The 14,539-nt window shown below is 46.5% G+C and overlaps 1 protein-coding gene across 4 annotated transcripts in view; it reads left to right on the top strand.

Moving 5' to 3' along the window:
- KCNH2 (potassium voltage-gated channel subfamily H member 2) overlaps positions 1–14,539 on the top strand; it is a 380,786-nt gene that overhangs the window by 207,814 nt on the left and 158,433 nt on the right. For all 4 annotated transcript variants that reach the window (XM_068235401.1, XM_068235399.1, XM_068235398.1 and 1 more), the window contains 2 exons: positions 3,475–3,636; positions 7,297–7,743. In XM_068235401.1, the coding sequence (XP_068091502.1) occupies positions 3,475–3,636; positions 7,297–7,743 (609 nt within the window). The remainder of the gene's footprint in view (positions 1–3,474; positions 3,637–7,296; positions 7,744–14,539) is intronic.

Below are 14,539 nucleotides of genomic sequence, written 5' to 3'. Positions count from 1 at the left end.
CGATTTTAAAGTTTCAAAGGAAAAAAAATACACATTTAAAAACCTGCCAACTTTAATGGTTAATATCAAATCCACCTTAAATTCTAGAAACCCAAAATTTGCAGGATATGTTAAGGAGATCATTGGGAATAAGAGGAAAAAACAAAAAGACTTTATAGTTTTTGAGAAAATCTATTTTAAAGTTTTGAAAGAAAAAAGTATACTTTTAAATGCGGTAAATGTCACTTTTAGTACCTAACAGTAGTGTAATTTTACATGTATCAAAAGAAAGAGCAATACATTTCCTGACGGGGTTTCCAGGGGGTCCATACGCAGCCGCAGCGCTTTGGCCAGGGATCGCTATACAGTTGCAATATGGCTGTATGAAGATCCCTGGCATTTTTTCCTGTTTTCCCCAAAAAAAATTTATGTTTAGAGTGTGGGAATTTTTTTTTTTTTTAATTATGTGGGGTCCCCCCTCCTGAAACTTTTTAACCCCTTGTCCCCCATGCAGGCTGGGATAGCCAGAATGTGGAGCTCCGACCGATTGGGGCTTCAAACCCTGACTATACCAGCTGCAAAAAAGGTCCCTTAATGCCAATTTTTGCTCCGGGGTATCTGTTGGGGGGGGGGGGCCCCAGGTTTATTTTGCCCTGGTGCCCCATTGTTGCTTAAACCGGCCCTGAGGGCAGAGGGAGCATAAAAAGTAAAATGTGAACCTTCCTGTGTTCCCCTAACAGGAGGCTGGAGGGCCGCGGGGGGCAGACTATGGCCGGGCCTGTGGTTTCTTCTGGCGGTGCTGATCAGTGATATCAGGGGTTGTCAGTGCGCTCTCATCTTCAGCATTGACGTCTGTGTACCTTCTGCCTCCTCGTCTGGGCTGTACATTCATATTTCAGTGATCCCCTAATGGCTGCGCTGATGACTTGGCCTGTAATGAACGTTATTAGCCCTACAGTTCATTACATGATAATGACAGAATAAATCAAGTAATTAAACCCAGACTTCTCCCGTTATATCATTGTCTGTGATCTCCATCCAGCCAGATATAAAGGTGACAGTTTCCTCTTCTAGGCCTTCTCAGTCTCTATCATACATAGTGAATAGCTTCAGTCAGATCAGAGCAGGATCACCCACCAGGCAACCTTGGCAGGTGCCTGGGGCTTAGTGGGTATCAAGGGGCCCACCAACCACCTTCTCTGACCTCTCTCCACTTCAGCTTACCAAAAAGATCACAAGGGGGCCCTAAATCGACTACCTTGCCTAGGGCTCCATTATATCTTAATCCATGCTGTGTATGGGCTTGATTCACAAAAGAGTGCTAACTGTTAGAACGACCGTTTTCGCGCGAATTTTCGCATTGTGCGCGATCGTGAATTTTCATGCAAAAACGATATCGATTTTGCACGAAAATTCACGCGAAAACGGCCGTGCTAACAGTTAGCACTCTTTTGTGAATCAAGCCCTATGACCCTACACAACGCAATCTGAGGGCACAATCGAAATCAGCTCTTCTGCGTTCCAGCGCGCGTTCCACTGTCGTCACTTCCTGCAATGCCTTCCACTTACAATACAGTGGGCGGCATTGCAGGAAGTGACGACAGTGGAATGCACGCTGGAATGCAGAAGAGCTGAGTCATCCCCGCCCGCTGCCTCTTACTAATAGCGGTGAATGCTGCTGAACTTCAGCTAGAGGGGGAGCGCAGATGAGGGACCCAGGTGAGGGGGGGAGGGGTCCGACCCCCCCCCCCCTCCCCGCCGCTGTGCCCAATACCCCCTTCCTAACCGCTACCCCCTTATGCGTCGTATGCTACGCCGCAGGTCGGCTAGTTATTATTATTATTGTTTATTTGTAAAGTGATTATTTTTTTGCACAGTGATATACAATACTTTCAATACAATTTTTTTCTGATTGTATAATGAAGTTGTATGATGTATGGCTAATTTGTAATGTGGGCCCTGAACAACAGGGACCCAGCAACAGGCACATAAATTACACGCGCAAAAGATGAGACGATATCCACTCTTCAAACCCCGACCAGTTTCAGCCTTGCGCTGTCCTCAGGGGTATTACAGCTAAGTGTGGTGCAAGGCAGAAGCTGCTCAGTCCCTCTTGTTCCGGACCCACAATGAGAGTAACCATTGTTCCTTAATTGGTTTTATTGCTTTTATTGAATGATCCTGTCCTGCATATAACCAATATCACTCTCTGATTCATGAGGTGATGGTCACTTTTATGCATTGTTTAGCACTTGGTGACTGACTGCAGGTATGTGTTGATTTGAGCACATTAACCCAGATTGAAGCATCCATTGTTTCAAGCTACCCAGACTTTATCTGTCTAGTCCCTTGTGCACTATTGTGCAGTGGGAGCCTCTGGCAACAGCACCAACACTAAAGTCTACATCCTAGTTTGTAGGAGCGCCTGTACTACCTTTCCATTGTGTTCATTTGGAATGTGTTCAGTACAAGACTGTGTAAATCATACTTGTCAAACTCCGGCCCGCGGGCCAAATCCGGCCCTCAGAGCCATTAAATGTGGCCCTCAAGGGGGTTCCCCACTTTGTTTGGCCCACTCTAGACCACCAGGGAATCTATATTGGAGGTGAAGCCCTAGAACACCAGGGAAGCCATAGGGTGCAGGTAGGGAAAACACTAATTACTAGGGAACTGTATAGAGGAGGGTGGGGGCTACTAAACACCAGGGAACTGTATAGGGGAGGGTGGGGGCTACTAAACACCAGGAAACTGTATAGGGGAGGGAGGGGGACCACTAGACACCAGGTAACTTTATAAGGTGGCCAGTAGATGTTGAGGTTGGCTCGTGGCTTTGTCCCAATGTTACATTTTGGCCCACTTTGTATTTGAGTTTTACACCCCAGGTGTAGATGGTGACTTCTCAGAGTGATGTCATCATGATGTTGGTGATTGGGTAAGGGAGGGAAGGGTTAAAGTGAACCAAGCACCATTTTTACCACCTAGGGCATCTCCATAACACATTAAAAATGCATGCCAATAATGTGGCTAATTAATTAAAAAAAATCATTTTTTTTACCTCTTTTTACATTTAAAAGTTTAGCAGACGCTTTGATTACTCTACTTCTTTGGACTTCAGGGCCTGCCCACTACAGAAATTTCAGGCAGATAAGGACTGCTGTAATTATTTTTATCAATAGGGGAGGGCATAGGACACTTCACTTCAAAGAGTTTAGAAAAGTCAGAGATATTATCTTCATAGCTTTCGCTGGATAAATAATGGAAAGCTAGCGAGGGAGGGGGTTACATGGCAGCTCCTATAGCTATTAGAAACCAGGAAAATAAGTGGTGCTTGGTTCCCTTTAAGGCTGTGATGAGATCTCTTGTTTGATGAAGGAGAAGCTTATTCAGTTATGAATGATGATGGTATTTATTTGTGAAGAGGTATGAGTTTTCAGCACGGGTGAGGAGATCATATAATGATGTCACTGTGATGTCATATCTTTGTCTCTGCTGCAGGAAGCTGCTTTTTGTGTCTGGTTGATGTGGTTCCAGTGAAGAATGAGGATGGAGCTGTCATCATGTTCATCCTGAACTTTGAGGTGGTGATGGAGAAGGAACGTATGGTGTCACCCAGCAAGAACACCAACCACCGCGTGCAATCAAACTGGTTCCCATCAGGTACGCCAATATTTCACATCTTCCCACTGGAGAAACCAGGGCATTCTCTTCCTTATGCTCATCTATGAGTCACAGAAATGTTATAGGACTGTTGTACAGAGAGCTACCCCCAACCACACATCTACTCCTTTGTATTCTCTGAGCGTTGCGGATTGCTCATTCCATGTGGAGCCATCATTCCCACCACGACGTGTATGGCCACCACCCCCATAACATTGGTGGCCACCATTCCCACTTACACCTATAACATGATGAGCCACTTCTTCCCCATGATACGTGTCACCACTATTCCCAGCATTACAAGTGTGGCCACCACCTCCATAGCGTTGGCGGCCACCATTCCAGCGTACGTATATGTATGCTGCCGGTGAGCTGGGTGCAGAGTGAGCCAAATGATGGCTCACCCTGCTGCCTATTACCTGATGGTGTAAATACTATTCCCCTCCAAGTTGTCGCAACTCTGAGGGAGGTGTAGTTCGGGGTCCAGCGAACCACAAGTTACCCTGACGCGCCCCAAGCTGTATAACCTTACTGCTATGGGGCGCCTAATGTCGGCACTGAGCGCCGTGTGCCTAAACTACCTGCTTTGCCATTCCCACCCACACCACATGATAAGCCAGAAAAGAATCAGAGTGATATGTGGTCTACTTAGTCATTGCCACCCTGTTTCCCTGAAATTAAGACATCCTCGAAAATAAGCCCTAGCTGGAATTTTGAACATGCTCGAAATATAAGCCCTAGTGGCAGTAAGGAGAGGAACTACGGCAACTTGGGTTATCACTGGAGCCCATGGTCTCGCGGCCAGGACCATCATGGTGCTAATCACTGCACTCGCTGCTACACAGAAAGTTAAATGATTGGCCTAATAATGGAGCCATGGTCCTGCCTGCAAGATCATCGGCTCCAGTAGAAACACAAGTTGTCGTAGTTCCTCGCTATAGGCTGAAGCTCAGGGACACAGCAACATGGGGGGAAAAGAAAGACAACATTTATATTGCGCTTTTCTCCTGGCGGACTCGAAGCGTTTGAGCTGGAGCCACTAGGGCGCGCTCTATAAGCAGTAGCAGTGTTAGTGAGTCTAGCCAAAGGACTCCTTACTGAATAGGTGCTGGCTTATGGAGCTGGAAAAGGCGAGATTCGAACCCAGGTCTCCTGTGTCAGGGGCAGAGCCCTTAACCGTTACACTGTCCAGACACCAAAAGAGGATTATTGGGAACATCAGAGGACACGAGGACAGCGCGGAATGACATCGGAGGACACAGAGAACATGGGACACAGGAGGACAGGGTATAGAGGAGGACACGGGTACAGAGGGGAAACCAGGAGGACACAGGGGCACACAAGAGATGGATACAGCAGAGGAAGAGGCGGCACAGTGGAGAAGTCAGGAGGACACACAGGATCCAGCAGAGGAGGAGGCGGCACAGTGGGGAAGGCAGGAGGACACACAGGATCCAGCAGAGGAGGAGGCGGCACAGTGGGGAAGGCAGGAGGACACACAAGATTCAGCAGAGGAAGAGGCGGCACAGTGGGGAAGGCAGGAGGACACACAGCACAGGAACTTGTGTGTTCATAGAAATATAAGACATGCCCTGAAAATCTTTTTTTTTTTTTTTAAAGGGGTTCTGTTTAGCTTTTTAAAAACAAAAACTGCCACTCACCTGGGGCTTCTATCGGCCCCCTGCAGCTGGAATGTCCTGCGCCGTCCTCCAACGATACGCTGTTCCCCGCCGCTGGAACCGGTGTAATTCATCTAACTACACGAATAGAAGTACGGCTGCGCGTGCTTGCTCCCGCGCGCATCAACTTACTGTGCAGACGCACTACGAAGTTTTCCTGTAATGCGCCTGCGCAGTAAGCTCCCGCTGACGTGCGCGGGAAGGAGTACACTCGCAGCCAAGGCCGCGCAGCCGAACCTCTATTCATCTAGTTAGACGAATAATTACACCGGTGCCAGCGGCGAGGAACGGCGCATCGAAAGAGGACGGCGCGGGACATTCCGGCTGCAGGGGTCCGATAGAAGCCCCAGGTAAGTGTCAGTTTTTGTTTATAAAAAGCTCAACAGAACCCCTTTAAACAAATCAATTTTTTTGATTTAAACAAAACAAGGAAAGGTATAAACATACCAACACGTACAGTTAACAGTACAGGGGCCACTGAATATTGGTACAGCAGTATAGCATGGATGACACAATAATATCAAAGTCACAAATACTTTATGCTGGATACACACGGTTCGTTCCCGCACTCAATTCCCGTCGATTCGTTTATTTCTGACATGTCCGATTCGCGTTTCGATGGATCGTTAGGTCGATTTGCCATACTTTACATGGCAATCGACCTAAAAATCATCGAAATGCGCTCGGAAATGTTCGGGAATAATCGTTTCGTCGGGAATCGAGCTTCGCATTCGATGCGGGAACGAACCGTGTGTATTCAGCATAAGACTTGTGTAAAATCTTGTTGCAAGATACATACAGATCATATAAATTATGACTTTGCGATATCATCTTATTTGGCAAGTAGCATACAACAAATCACGTTCTGTGAACATCCATATTTATTGATATTATTATTTTAGAGCCTATACCAATGAGTGAGCAAGAAGTGAAAGACAGAGAAGAAGGGGAGGAAAAAGTAAGGAAAGAGGAGGAAGGAAAGAAAGGGAAGAGAGAAGAATTCTCCAATGCTCACCTGTATGGATCAGAGAAATTGCAAAATATCAAAATAATTATTTGGCATGTGTGAGGGCATAGAATTGATTTTAGGTTAGTCTTCCAGACCAGAGGGAAGAGCTTTTACATTATTGTACCAGGGGGCCCATTCCCACATCTTATCAAAGCGTTGAGGGCAGTTATGGCTTTTATATGTTAGGCGATGTAGAGGTAATGCGTTCATAACTGCTCCTTTCCAGAAGTTAAAAGAGGGAGGTTTATCCGATTTCCATGTATGTAAGATTTCTTTACAAGCATAGAAGCATATGGCCTGATTCACAAAGCGGTGCAAAGTGTTTGCACGCGAGTGAAAAGCCCTTTATCACGCCTAAACTCAGTTTAGGCATGATAAGAAGAAACGCGCGCGCATCGTCCATTAAGCCCTATGGGACTTTGTGCGCGGTTGCGCGAAGAGCAGCACAAATCGGTGATAACTAGGTGGTGCAAAGGTTATCACGCCTAAAGTCTTTTAGGCGTGATAACTGAGTTATCACCGCTTTGTGAATCAGGCCCATAGAATTCTAATTAAGTATTGGGGATGTTTGCCTGGAGGATTGCCATCTAACAAACCCAGTAGGGCTATCCTAGGAGAGAGCATCACTGAAAATCTTTTGATGCAAAAATTAATATAAGACACTGCCTTATTTCTGGGCAAACATGGTATACAGTATGTGCCCATTGTTGATAGTCCCATAGTCCGAAGTAAGTGTATGCTGTACGCAGGAGGGTCATTGTGGGGTGTGGCCTTCCCATATATTTGTACATTGTGCATGCCTGGTGCTGATGCTCCCATAGAGTCCTGCATGCAGGACATACTTAGCATCCTGTCAATCGCCCTGATGTGTTCCCCTGTCTATCATGCTACTATTGATCATGGAATTACCATTGTATGTAAAGTTTACTGTGTGTTCCTACATAGATGTCACGGAACCTGTTTCTGTTGCAGGACGAGGGAAATCCTTCCGGCTGAAGCTGCCCACCTTGTTGGCCCTTGCGGGCAGCAAGCAGTCTCTGCCACAGGAGGACCCAGATGTGGTGGTTGTGGATTTAAGCAAGCACAGTGGTGACTCGGTGGCACTGGAAGATGTCCCAACTCTGACACCTGCTGACAACTGCATTGGTTCCCGACCGGAGGACCAACAAGCACTCATCAGCAGCGCTGAGCCCAAAGCCTTACCCGAGAATGATGGCAGCAAAGACCCCGCCATCCAGTCTTCTCCGCGGGCGGAAAAGGACCACCTCAATCTAGACATGTCGTTCTCCAACTGCAGCTTGACACGCAGTCGCTCCCGGGAGAGCTTCTACAGCATCCGACGGGCTTCCTCCGTGGATGACATCGAGGCCATGAAGGTAGATCTGGACAAGAAGTTACGCAAGCGGAACTCCAGCATAGGTAGGTCCTTCCTAAAAACTACACGTTGTCTCCTGAATATTTCAAGTGGAGGGCTCAGTGTGCATTTTTGGAACCAGCTGACCAGGAGCGTAGCAACTTATCATGGGGTACCCAGCAAAACTTTGATGCTGCCCATTAACGGATACCTGAGGTGACATGTGACATGATGAGATAGACATGTGTATGTACAGTGCCAAGCACACAAATAACTATGCTGTGTTCCTTTTTTTCTTTCTCTGCCTGAAAGAGTTAAATATCAGGAATGTAAGTGGCTGACTCAGTCCTGACTCAGACAGGAAGTGACTACAGTGTGACCCTCATTGATAAGAAATTCCAACTACAAAACACTTTCCTAGCAGAAAGTGGTTTCTGAGAGCAGGAAAGAGATACAAAGGGGTAATAGTTCATAGATTTTAGCTCTGGCATACTTCAATGAATGTTTCATTGATAAAACAGTTAAAACGTAAAAAGTAGATTTAAACATAAAATAAAACTGTGCACTCGGGCTGCCTGAAGACTTCCAAAGCCTCCTGCAGCAGAGGAGCAAGCCCTGGAACGCAGGGACCATGAGAAGGAGCGGGCCCTTAGGTGAGTATCTGTTGTTTTTTTATTTTGTTTTTGAAAGGGGGGGAGGGGGTGTCTCCCATTAGCTTTACGGCTGATAATGACGAAGGCTCGCTGTGTTGTTAAGTGTAGTAGAGCCTGCTGGAGTGTCTGTGGTGGATACTACTTTGGACATGTCTCCTTTGTGTAGATTAAAGTATAGCCTAAGGTGCCATTCAGTGTGTAAGCTGATGTACAGTCTAATAATGCGAAAGCTAATTTTAAACCTAACGTGCAGTTTAATGCGCAGCCTGTTGTGTAATTTAATAAGCATACAGCCGGATGTCATGCCTAAAGGGATGCCTAACCTTGTTGGGAATTATAATGCCTCGAAAAATGTGCAACAGAGGCCAAACCTGGTGTTTACTGGGAGAGAGTGGAGATGCAGAGAAACCCAAGTTATCTCATTTCCCTGCTGGAAAATAAGGTAAAAAACACAAACAAAAGATTAATGGTGCCTGGTGTCCCCCTCAAGCTGTTCAACCTCAGAGGAAACGTCTGCCAACTTCACTTGTAGAAATGTGGTGAGATTTACATGGCAAGGAGAAAGATCTTTAAAGTGAACCCGAGGTGAAAATAAACTGATGGGATGAACAATTGTATTTATCCTCCTACTCCTAAAAATAACTTTTTTTTAAAGATATCCTATGGTTTTATTTTATATTTAAACATTAACAATATAGACAATGTTTTGTTGTCTCTACTCATTAGCAACTTATTAGAGAGGAACTCCAGTGAAAATAACGTAATGAACAAAAGTGTTTCATTTTTACAATAATTATGTATAAATGATTTACCAGTAGTCAGTGTTTGCTCATTGTAAAATCTTTCCTCTCCCTGATTTACATTCTGACATTTATCACATGGGGACATTTTTACTGCTGGCAGGTGATGTCACTGGAAGGAGATGCTGCTCGCTTTTTGGCTGATGGCAACAGCTGTTATTTCCCACAATGCAACAAGGCTCCCACAGTGTGATGTCAGAACCATGGTCCTGACATCACACTGTGGGAGGGGTCTCACCACAATATCAGCCATACAGAGCCCCCGATGATCCGTTTGTGAAAAGGAAACGATTTCTCGTGGGAAAGGGGGTATCAGCTACTGATTGGGATGACGTTCAATTCTTGGTCACGGTTTCTCGTTAGGCGTTCCTAAATGAAAATACATGAACTATTGACCTTTTTCTCTCACCCCCTGCTCTCAGAAGTTGTATTCTGCCAGGAAAACTTGTATGGCTGTACTTTGCTTATCAGTGGCGTTTACTATATTACCGACAAGGTACTGTCATGCCAAAATAGCACCCCTATGCGGCCATATGTCCGCATAGGCACCCGTATGCGGACATATGGCCGCATAGGGGTGCTATTTTGCCTGGGAACGCGTAGTATCAGCCGCGTTCCCCAGCCTGACGGGTCCTGACGGCGAAACCAGAAGTGGCCACCAGCGGGACCCGGAGCATCAGAGCGACTCGTCGTGGGCACCAATCAGCTGCAGGGGGCTGAGGTAAGCCCCAGGTGAGTAAAACTCAATTTTTTTTGGACACTTAAGGTTCACTTTAAGTTGGGTTGGGTTGTCAGTGATATTTTTGTCATTCTGAGGCAAAAATGAAGGCATATGGAGGCGGCCATATGTATTTCCTGTTAAGCAATACCAGTTGCCTGGCAGCCCCGCTGATCTATTTGGCTGCAGTGATGTATGAATGACACCAGAAACAAGCATGCAGCTAATCCAGTCAGCACCTGATCTGCATGCTTGTTCAGGGTCTATGCCTCTATGGTTTCAGAGACAGAGGATCAGCAGGACAGCAGGGCAATGTGCATTGTTTAAAAGTAAATCATTATGTCAACCTCCATATCCCTCTCACTTCAGACTCCTTTAAGTTATTTACATCAAAGTGTCCCCTTAAATAATGATGGCATTATCCTTTTACTCCATTCCTGGCCACCGCTGGGTTCTGTCTCTTAAACATCCATCAGAAGCCGTCATCTCAATTTCTCCTCGATCAGCCCATCCTCCCTGCAGATTCATCTATCACTGAAGAGCCACACTTCTAGATCGCCATGAAATGGCCATTATACTCAGACACCCACTTCCAGTCACATTGCAGCAGGACCCGCAGCACTGAACCCTCCAGCTGCTCCTACAGCCATAAGAACAAAAAATGCAGCTGAAAGAGGAACCGTAATGAAAATAACCTAATAAATAAAATCGCTTTTTAACAATATTCACTAATAAAATCTTCCCTCTTCCTGATTTACATTCTGAAATGCATCACAGGTGGCGGCCTCTTTAGTCCTGTCAGGTGATCTCTACGAAATGTTTGTTTCTGAGAATTCCACATCCAGTTAAAATAATGGCTGGCCTCCCAGAATGCTCTAGGAGGAGAATTCCGCATAGCTAAACAGCCAAGACTGTGACATCACTGAGGGGGGGGGGGGGGGAGTATTTCAGATGCTAATACCAGGAATATTACCAAAAAAGTGGGTATAATACAGGGGAAACTCAAAGAATTTGAAGTTTGTACAAAAGTCCATTTATTTCAGGAAACTAATATAGATGAAGCTAATATATGAAATAGGAGCCCGTTGCAGGTGTTTTGCATTCATTAGCTGATTAGAGTCTGACACACTGAGCCTGGAATATTGAACATTTACACAATACTTTAATGGTCAGTGATGTTGGGGTCCTCATAAGCTGTAAGCCATAATCATCAACATTATAACAAATCAAGGCTTGAAATATCTCACTGTGCATCTAATGAGTCATATATTAGTTTCACCTTTTAAGTTGAATGACTGAAATAAAAGGACTTTTTCACGATGTTCTAATTTTTCGAGTTTCACCTGTATATGATATTCTGCTTTATGTCACTACAGGGCCTCTTTACTCTCTATCTGGTATAAAATGAAAAACTCAGGTTTAATGAATTGTTTGTGTGTTTAATGATGTGATTGTATGGTGTGACCGGCTCCCTGCAGTGTTATAGAGAGGAGGGAAAGTTAATTATCAAGCTGCCTGCAAGGACTGCATGAATAATGACCCAATATACTGCCTAGGTTCTGTCACTCACCACAAGCAATCTGTTCATCTGACATGAATAGGCCGTGTGCTGTGTTCTGACCACATTGGCTTCAATTCACTAAGACGCGTGGCAAAAAATAAAGGATCAGTAAAATGCTGCATTTGGTGTTGTGCTAAGATTTTCACACATGCGGTAAAAGTTCAGTAATTCACCGAAATAAAGGATTTTTACCTTGTGCTGTATATGGGCAGCACGGTGGCGTAGTGCTTAGCATTCTCGCCTTGCAGGTTCAAATCCCAACCAGGGCGCTATCTGCACAGAGTTTGTATGTTCTCCCTGTGTCTTCTGTGGGTTTCCTCCAGGCACTCTGGTTTCCTCACACATTCCAAAAACATACTGATAAGTTCATTGGCTTCCCCCTAAATTGGCCCTAGACTACAATACATAACACTACTCGATACATACACAGACATAGGATTATGGTAGGGCTTAGATTGTGAGCCCCTCTGAGGGACAGTTAAAGGACAATTATAAGGTATTAGAAAAAGAGTTGAACTTACCTGGGGCTTCTACTGACCCCCTGCAGTCGTCTTGTGCCCGCAGTGGGACAAAGCGATCCTCCGGTCCCTTGCAGCGGATCACTCTCGCTATCACCAGGAGCTTCCTGCGCAGACGCAGTACAAGCTTCCCCGGTGGCTCTGGCGGAAATAGCTGAGCCCAATCGGGTCTGCTCTGCTGCGTAAGAGCGAGTCGCCTGCACAGTAGAGCGGGCCCTGATCAGGCTTGGCCATTTCCACCGGAGCACGCGGGGAAGCTTGTAGTGTGGCTGTGCAGGAACGCAGTTTGGTAAATATTGCTGCACGACGAAGCCCCTACTGCCCCTGCACTGTCCACAGGCAAGCTTGTCAGCAGGTTTTCAGGTCTGCCAGCGCTGGATCCCGAGACTGAAGTGGATGGGGGAAGCCTCATTAAGACTTTTCCTACTTACGGTCAGGGCCGGATTTGTACTCTTCACCGCCCAAGGCCAATGTCAGCAGTCGCCCCCCCCCACCCCCCTTCAGTATAGCCAGATGACCACTCTCTTTCCACTATAGGTAACAAGATGACTCTTCCCCCACCTCCTCCAGTTTAGATAGCCTCATGACCACCCCCCCCCCCCCTTCCCTCCAGTATAGGTATCCTGTTGACCCCTCCCTCCCTTTACTGTAGTATAAGAAGCCAGATGACCCTGCCTTCCCCCCCCCCCCCCCCCCCCGCCCTTCCATATAGATAGAATCAGAATAATTTATTTTGCCAAGTACACAAGTACCCGGAATTGATTTTGGCTCATACAGGTTCTGGAAGGATGGGGGGGGGTTAATGTCTGATAGCTAAGAGTCGAGGCTGCCATAAAGATTGCCTAATGACCCTCCCTCCCTTCGGTATAGGTAGCAAGGTGACCCTTCCCCCTAGTATAACCTGCTGCTCACCCGCCCTTGATCCTGTGCTGCCCTAGGCCATGGCCTATTTGACCTTGGCTCGAGTCCGGCTCTGCTTACGGTTCTTCTTTACGGCCCCTCTCGCACAGGCAACTGACAGGCATTCAATTCACCGCCTGTCAGCTGCTCTCCTGCACCGGCCAGGCACTTGTTAGCAATTGGTATCAGCACTGGACAGGTGCCCCCTCCCCCCCTTCTCCATGGAGTCAGACTCGACATGTCACAGTCCTCTGCTGCCCAGGAACACCACCGTGCATCAGTGCTCGACACACGTGGTGTTACAACTGCAGTTAAAGAGAAACCATGACCAAGAATTGAACTTCATCCCAGTCAGTAGCCGATACCCCCTTTCCGAGGAGAAATATATTCCTTTTCACAAACTGATCATCAGGGGGCGCTGTATGAGTGATATTGTGGCGAAACCCCTCCCACAGTGTGATGTCAAGACCATGGTCCTGACAGTTTCCTGTCTGTGAGTCTTGCTGCATTGGCTATCATTCATGAACAGGCTGTCGGTAAGGGGAACCCGTGCGGGAGAATACCGCCGTCGGTAGTTTATCCTTCTGGGTGGTCATTCATAAAGTTTGTGCCTGGGGCGGTAGCAGTGCGGAGGTTTTCTGGAGAATGGTGTCGGTAGGCGGGCGGTAGGCATGCGGAAACAGAAAAGCTGGCCGAGACCCTCCATGCGGTGCTCTCTCTGCTGATGTGTGGGAGGTCCGTCCCATTCACTTACATGTATTCCGCAAGCTTCCCGCTACATCCAGGGGATCGGTAATCCCCTTCCGCATACCGCTATGCGGAAATGTTTATGAATGAACATTTTGATACTTTTTCTGGATAACTGCGTATCCACACTGCACAAGGCGGTACGTTGTCACTCTGCACGGGAATGTCAGCTCCGCATACGGAAAGAGGCTTTATGAATGCACAACTTGCTCAGTGCTCGGTAAAGTCAGCGGTATTACGCATTTCCGCATGCGGGAATGCTTTATGAATGATAGCCATTGTAGGAAAAACGGCTGTTTCCAACTGTCACCATGTGGTAAATGTCAGAATGTAAATCAGGGAGAGGAAATATTTTACAGTGGACACACACTGACTAAATCATTTACATATAATTATTGTAAAAATTAAGCACTTTTTTTTATTACATTATTTTCACTGGAGTTCCTCTTTAAATCGGCAGACAGGAGACTGATAGCTCGGCAAGAGCACAGTTCAGCCTCCCATCTGAAAGAGACCTGCAGCATTCTCTATTCCTTATGCATTGACATTTATGAGGCATCTACCTGGCAATTTACCTAATTAGTCAGTCATTTCAGTTTTGCATGCAGTTACAGCCTTAGTGAGCTGACATTTCACTAAATGTTTGGTCAAATCAGTTGTATTCTCCTTGACTGCATGCGGTCATGCTTAGTGAATGGAAGCCATTGTGGAATATAGACAGACGTCTATAGATTCTGTGTAATATATAAGGCTGTGGGGAAAGCAGTGATGTCACAGAGGCTGCTCCTCCCCCTTCAGGGCGAGAGGGCATGGGGGCGTGCCGGGATGACCTCAGCAGCTCCATTGATGCGCTTCATTGATGAATAGCGGCATAGCTGTGACGTTCCTGTGCCCAGTCCCTGCCTGCTGCCAGCGGAGGCTAAATTACTGATGAGCCACAAACGAGGCTGAGCCAATTCATTAC

Source organism: Hyperolius riggenbachi, chromosome 5 (assembly GCF_040937935.1).
Source record: "Hyperolius riggenbachi isolate aHypRig1 chromosome 5, aHypRig1.pri, whole genome shotgun sequence".
NCBI classification, from domain to species: Eukaryota; Metazoa; Chordata; class Amphibia; order Anura; family Hyperoliidae; genus Hyperolius; species Hyperolius riggenbachi.
The sequence above is the reverse complement of the archived record's forward strand: the minus strand, read 5'-3'. Positions and strand labels throughout refer to the sequence as shown.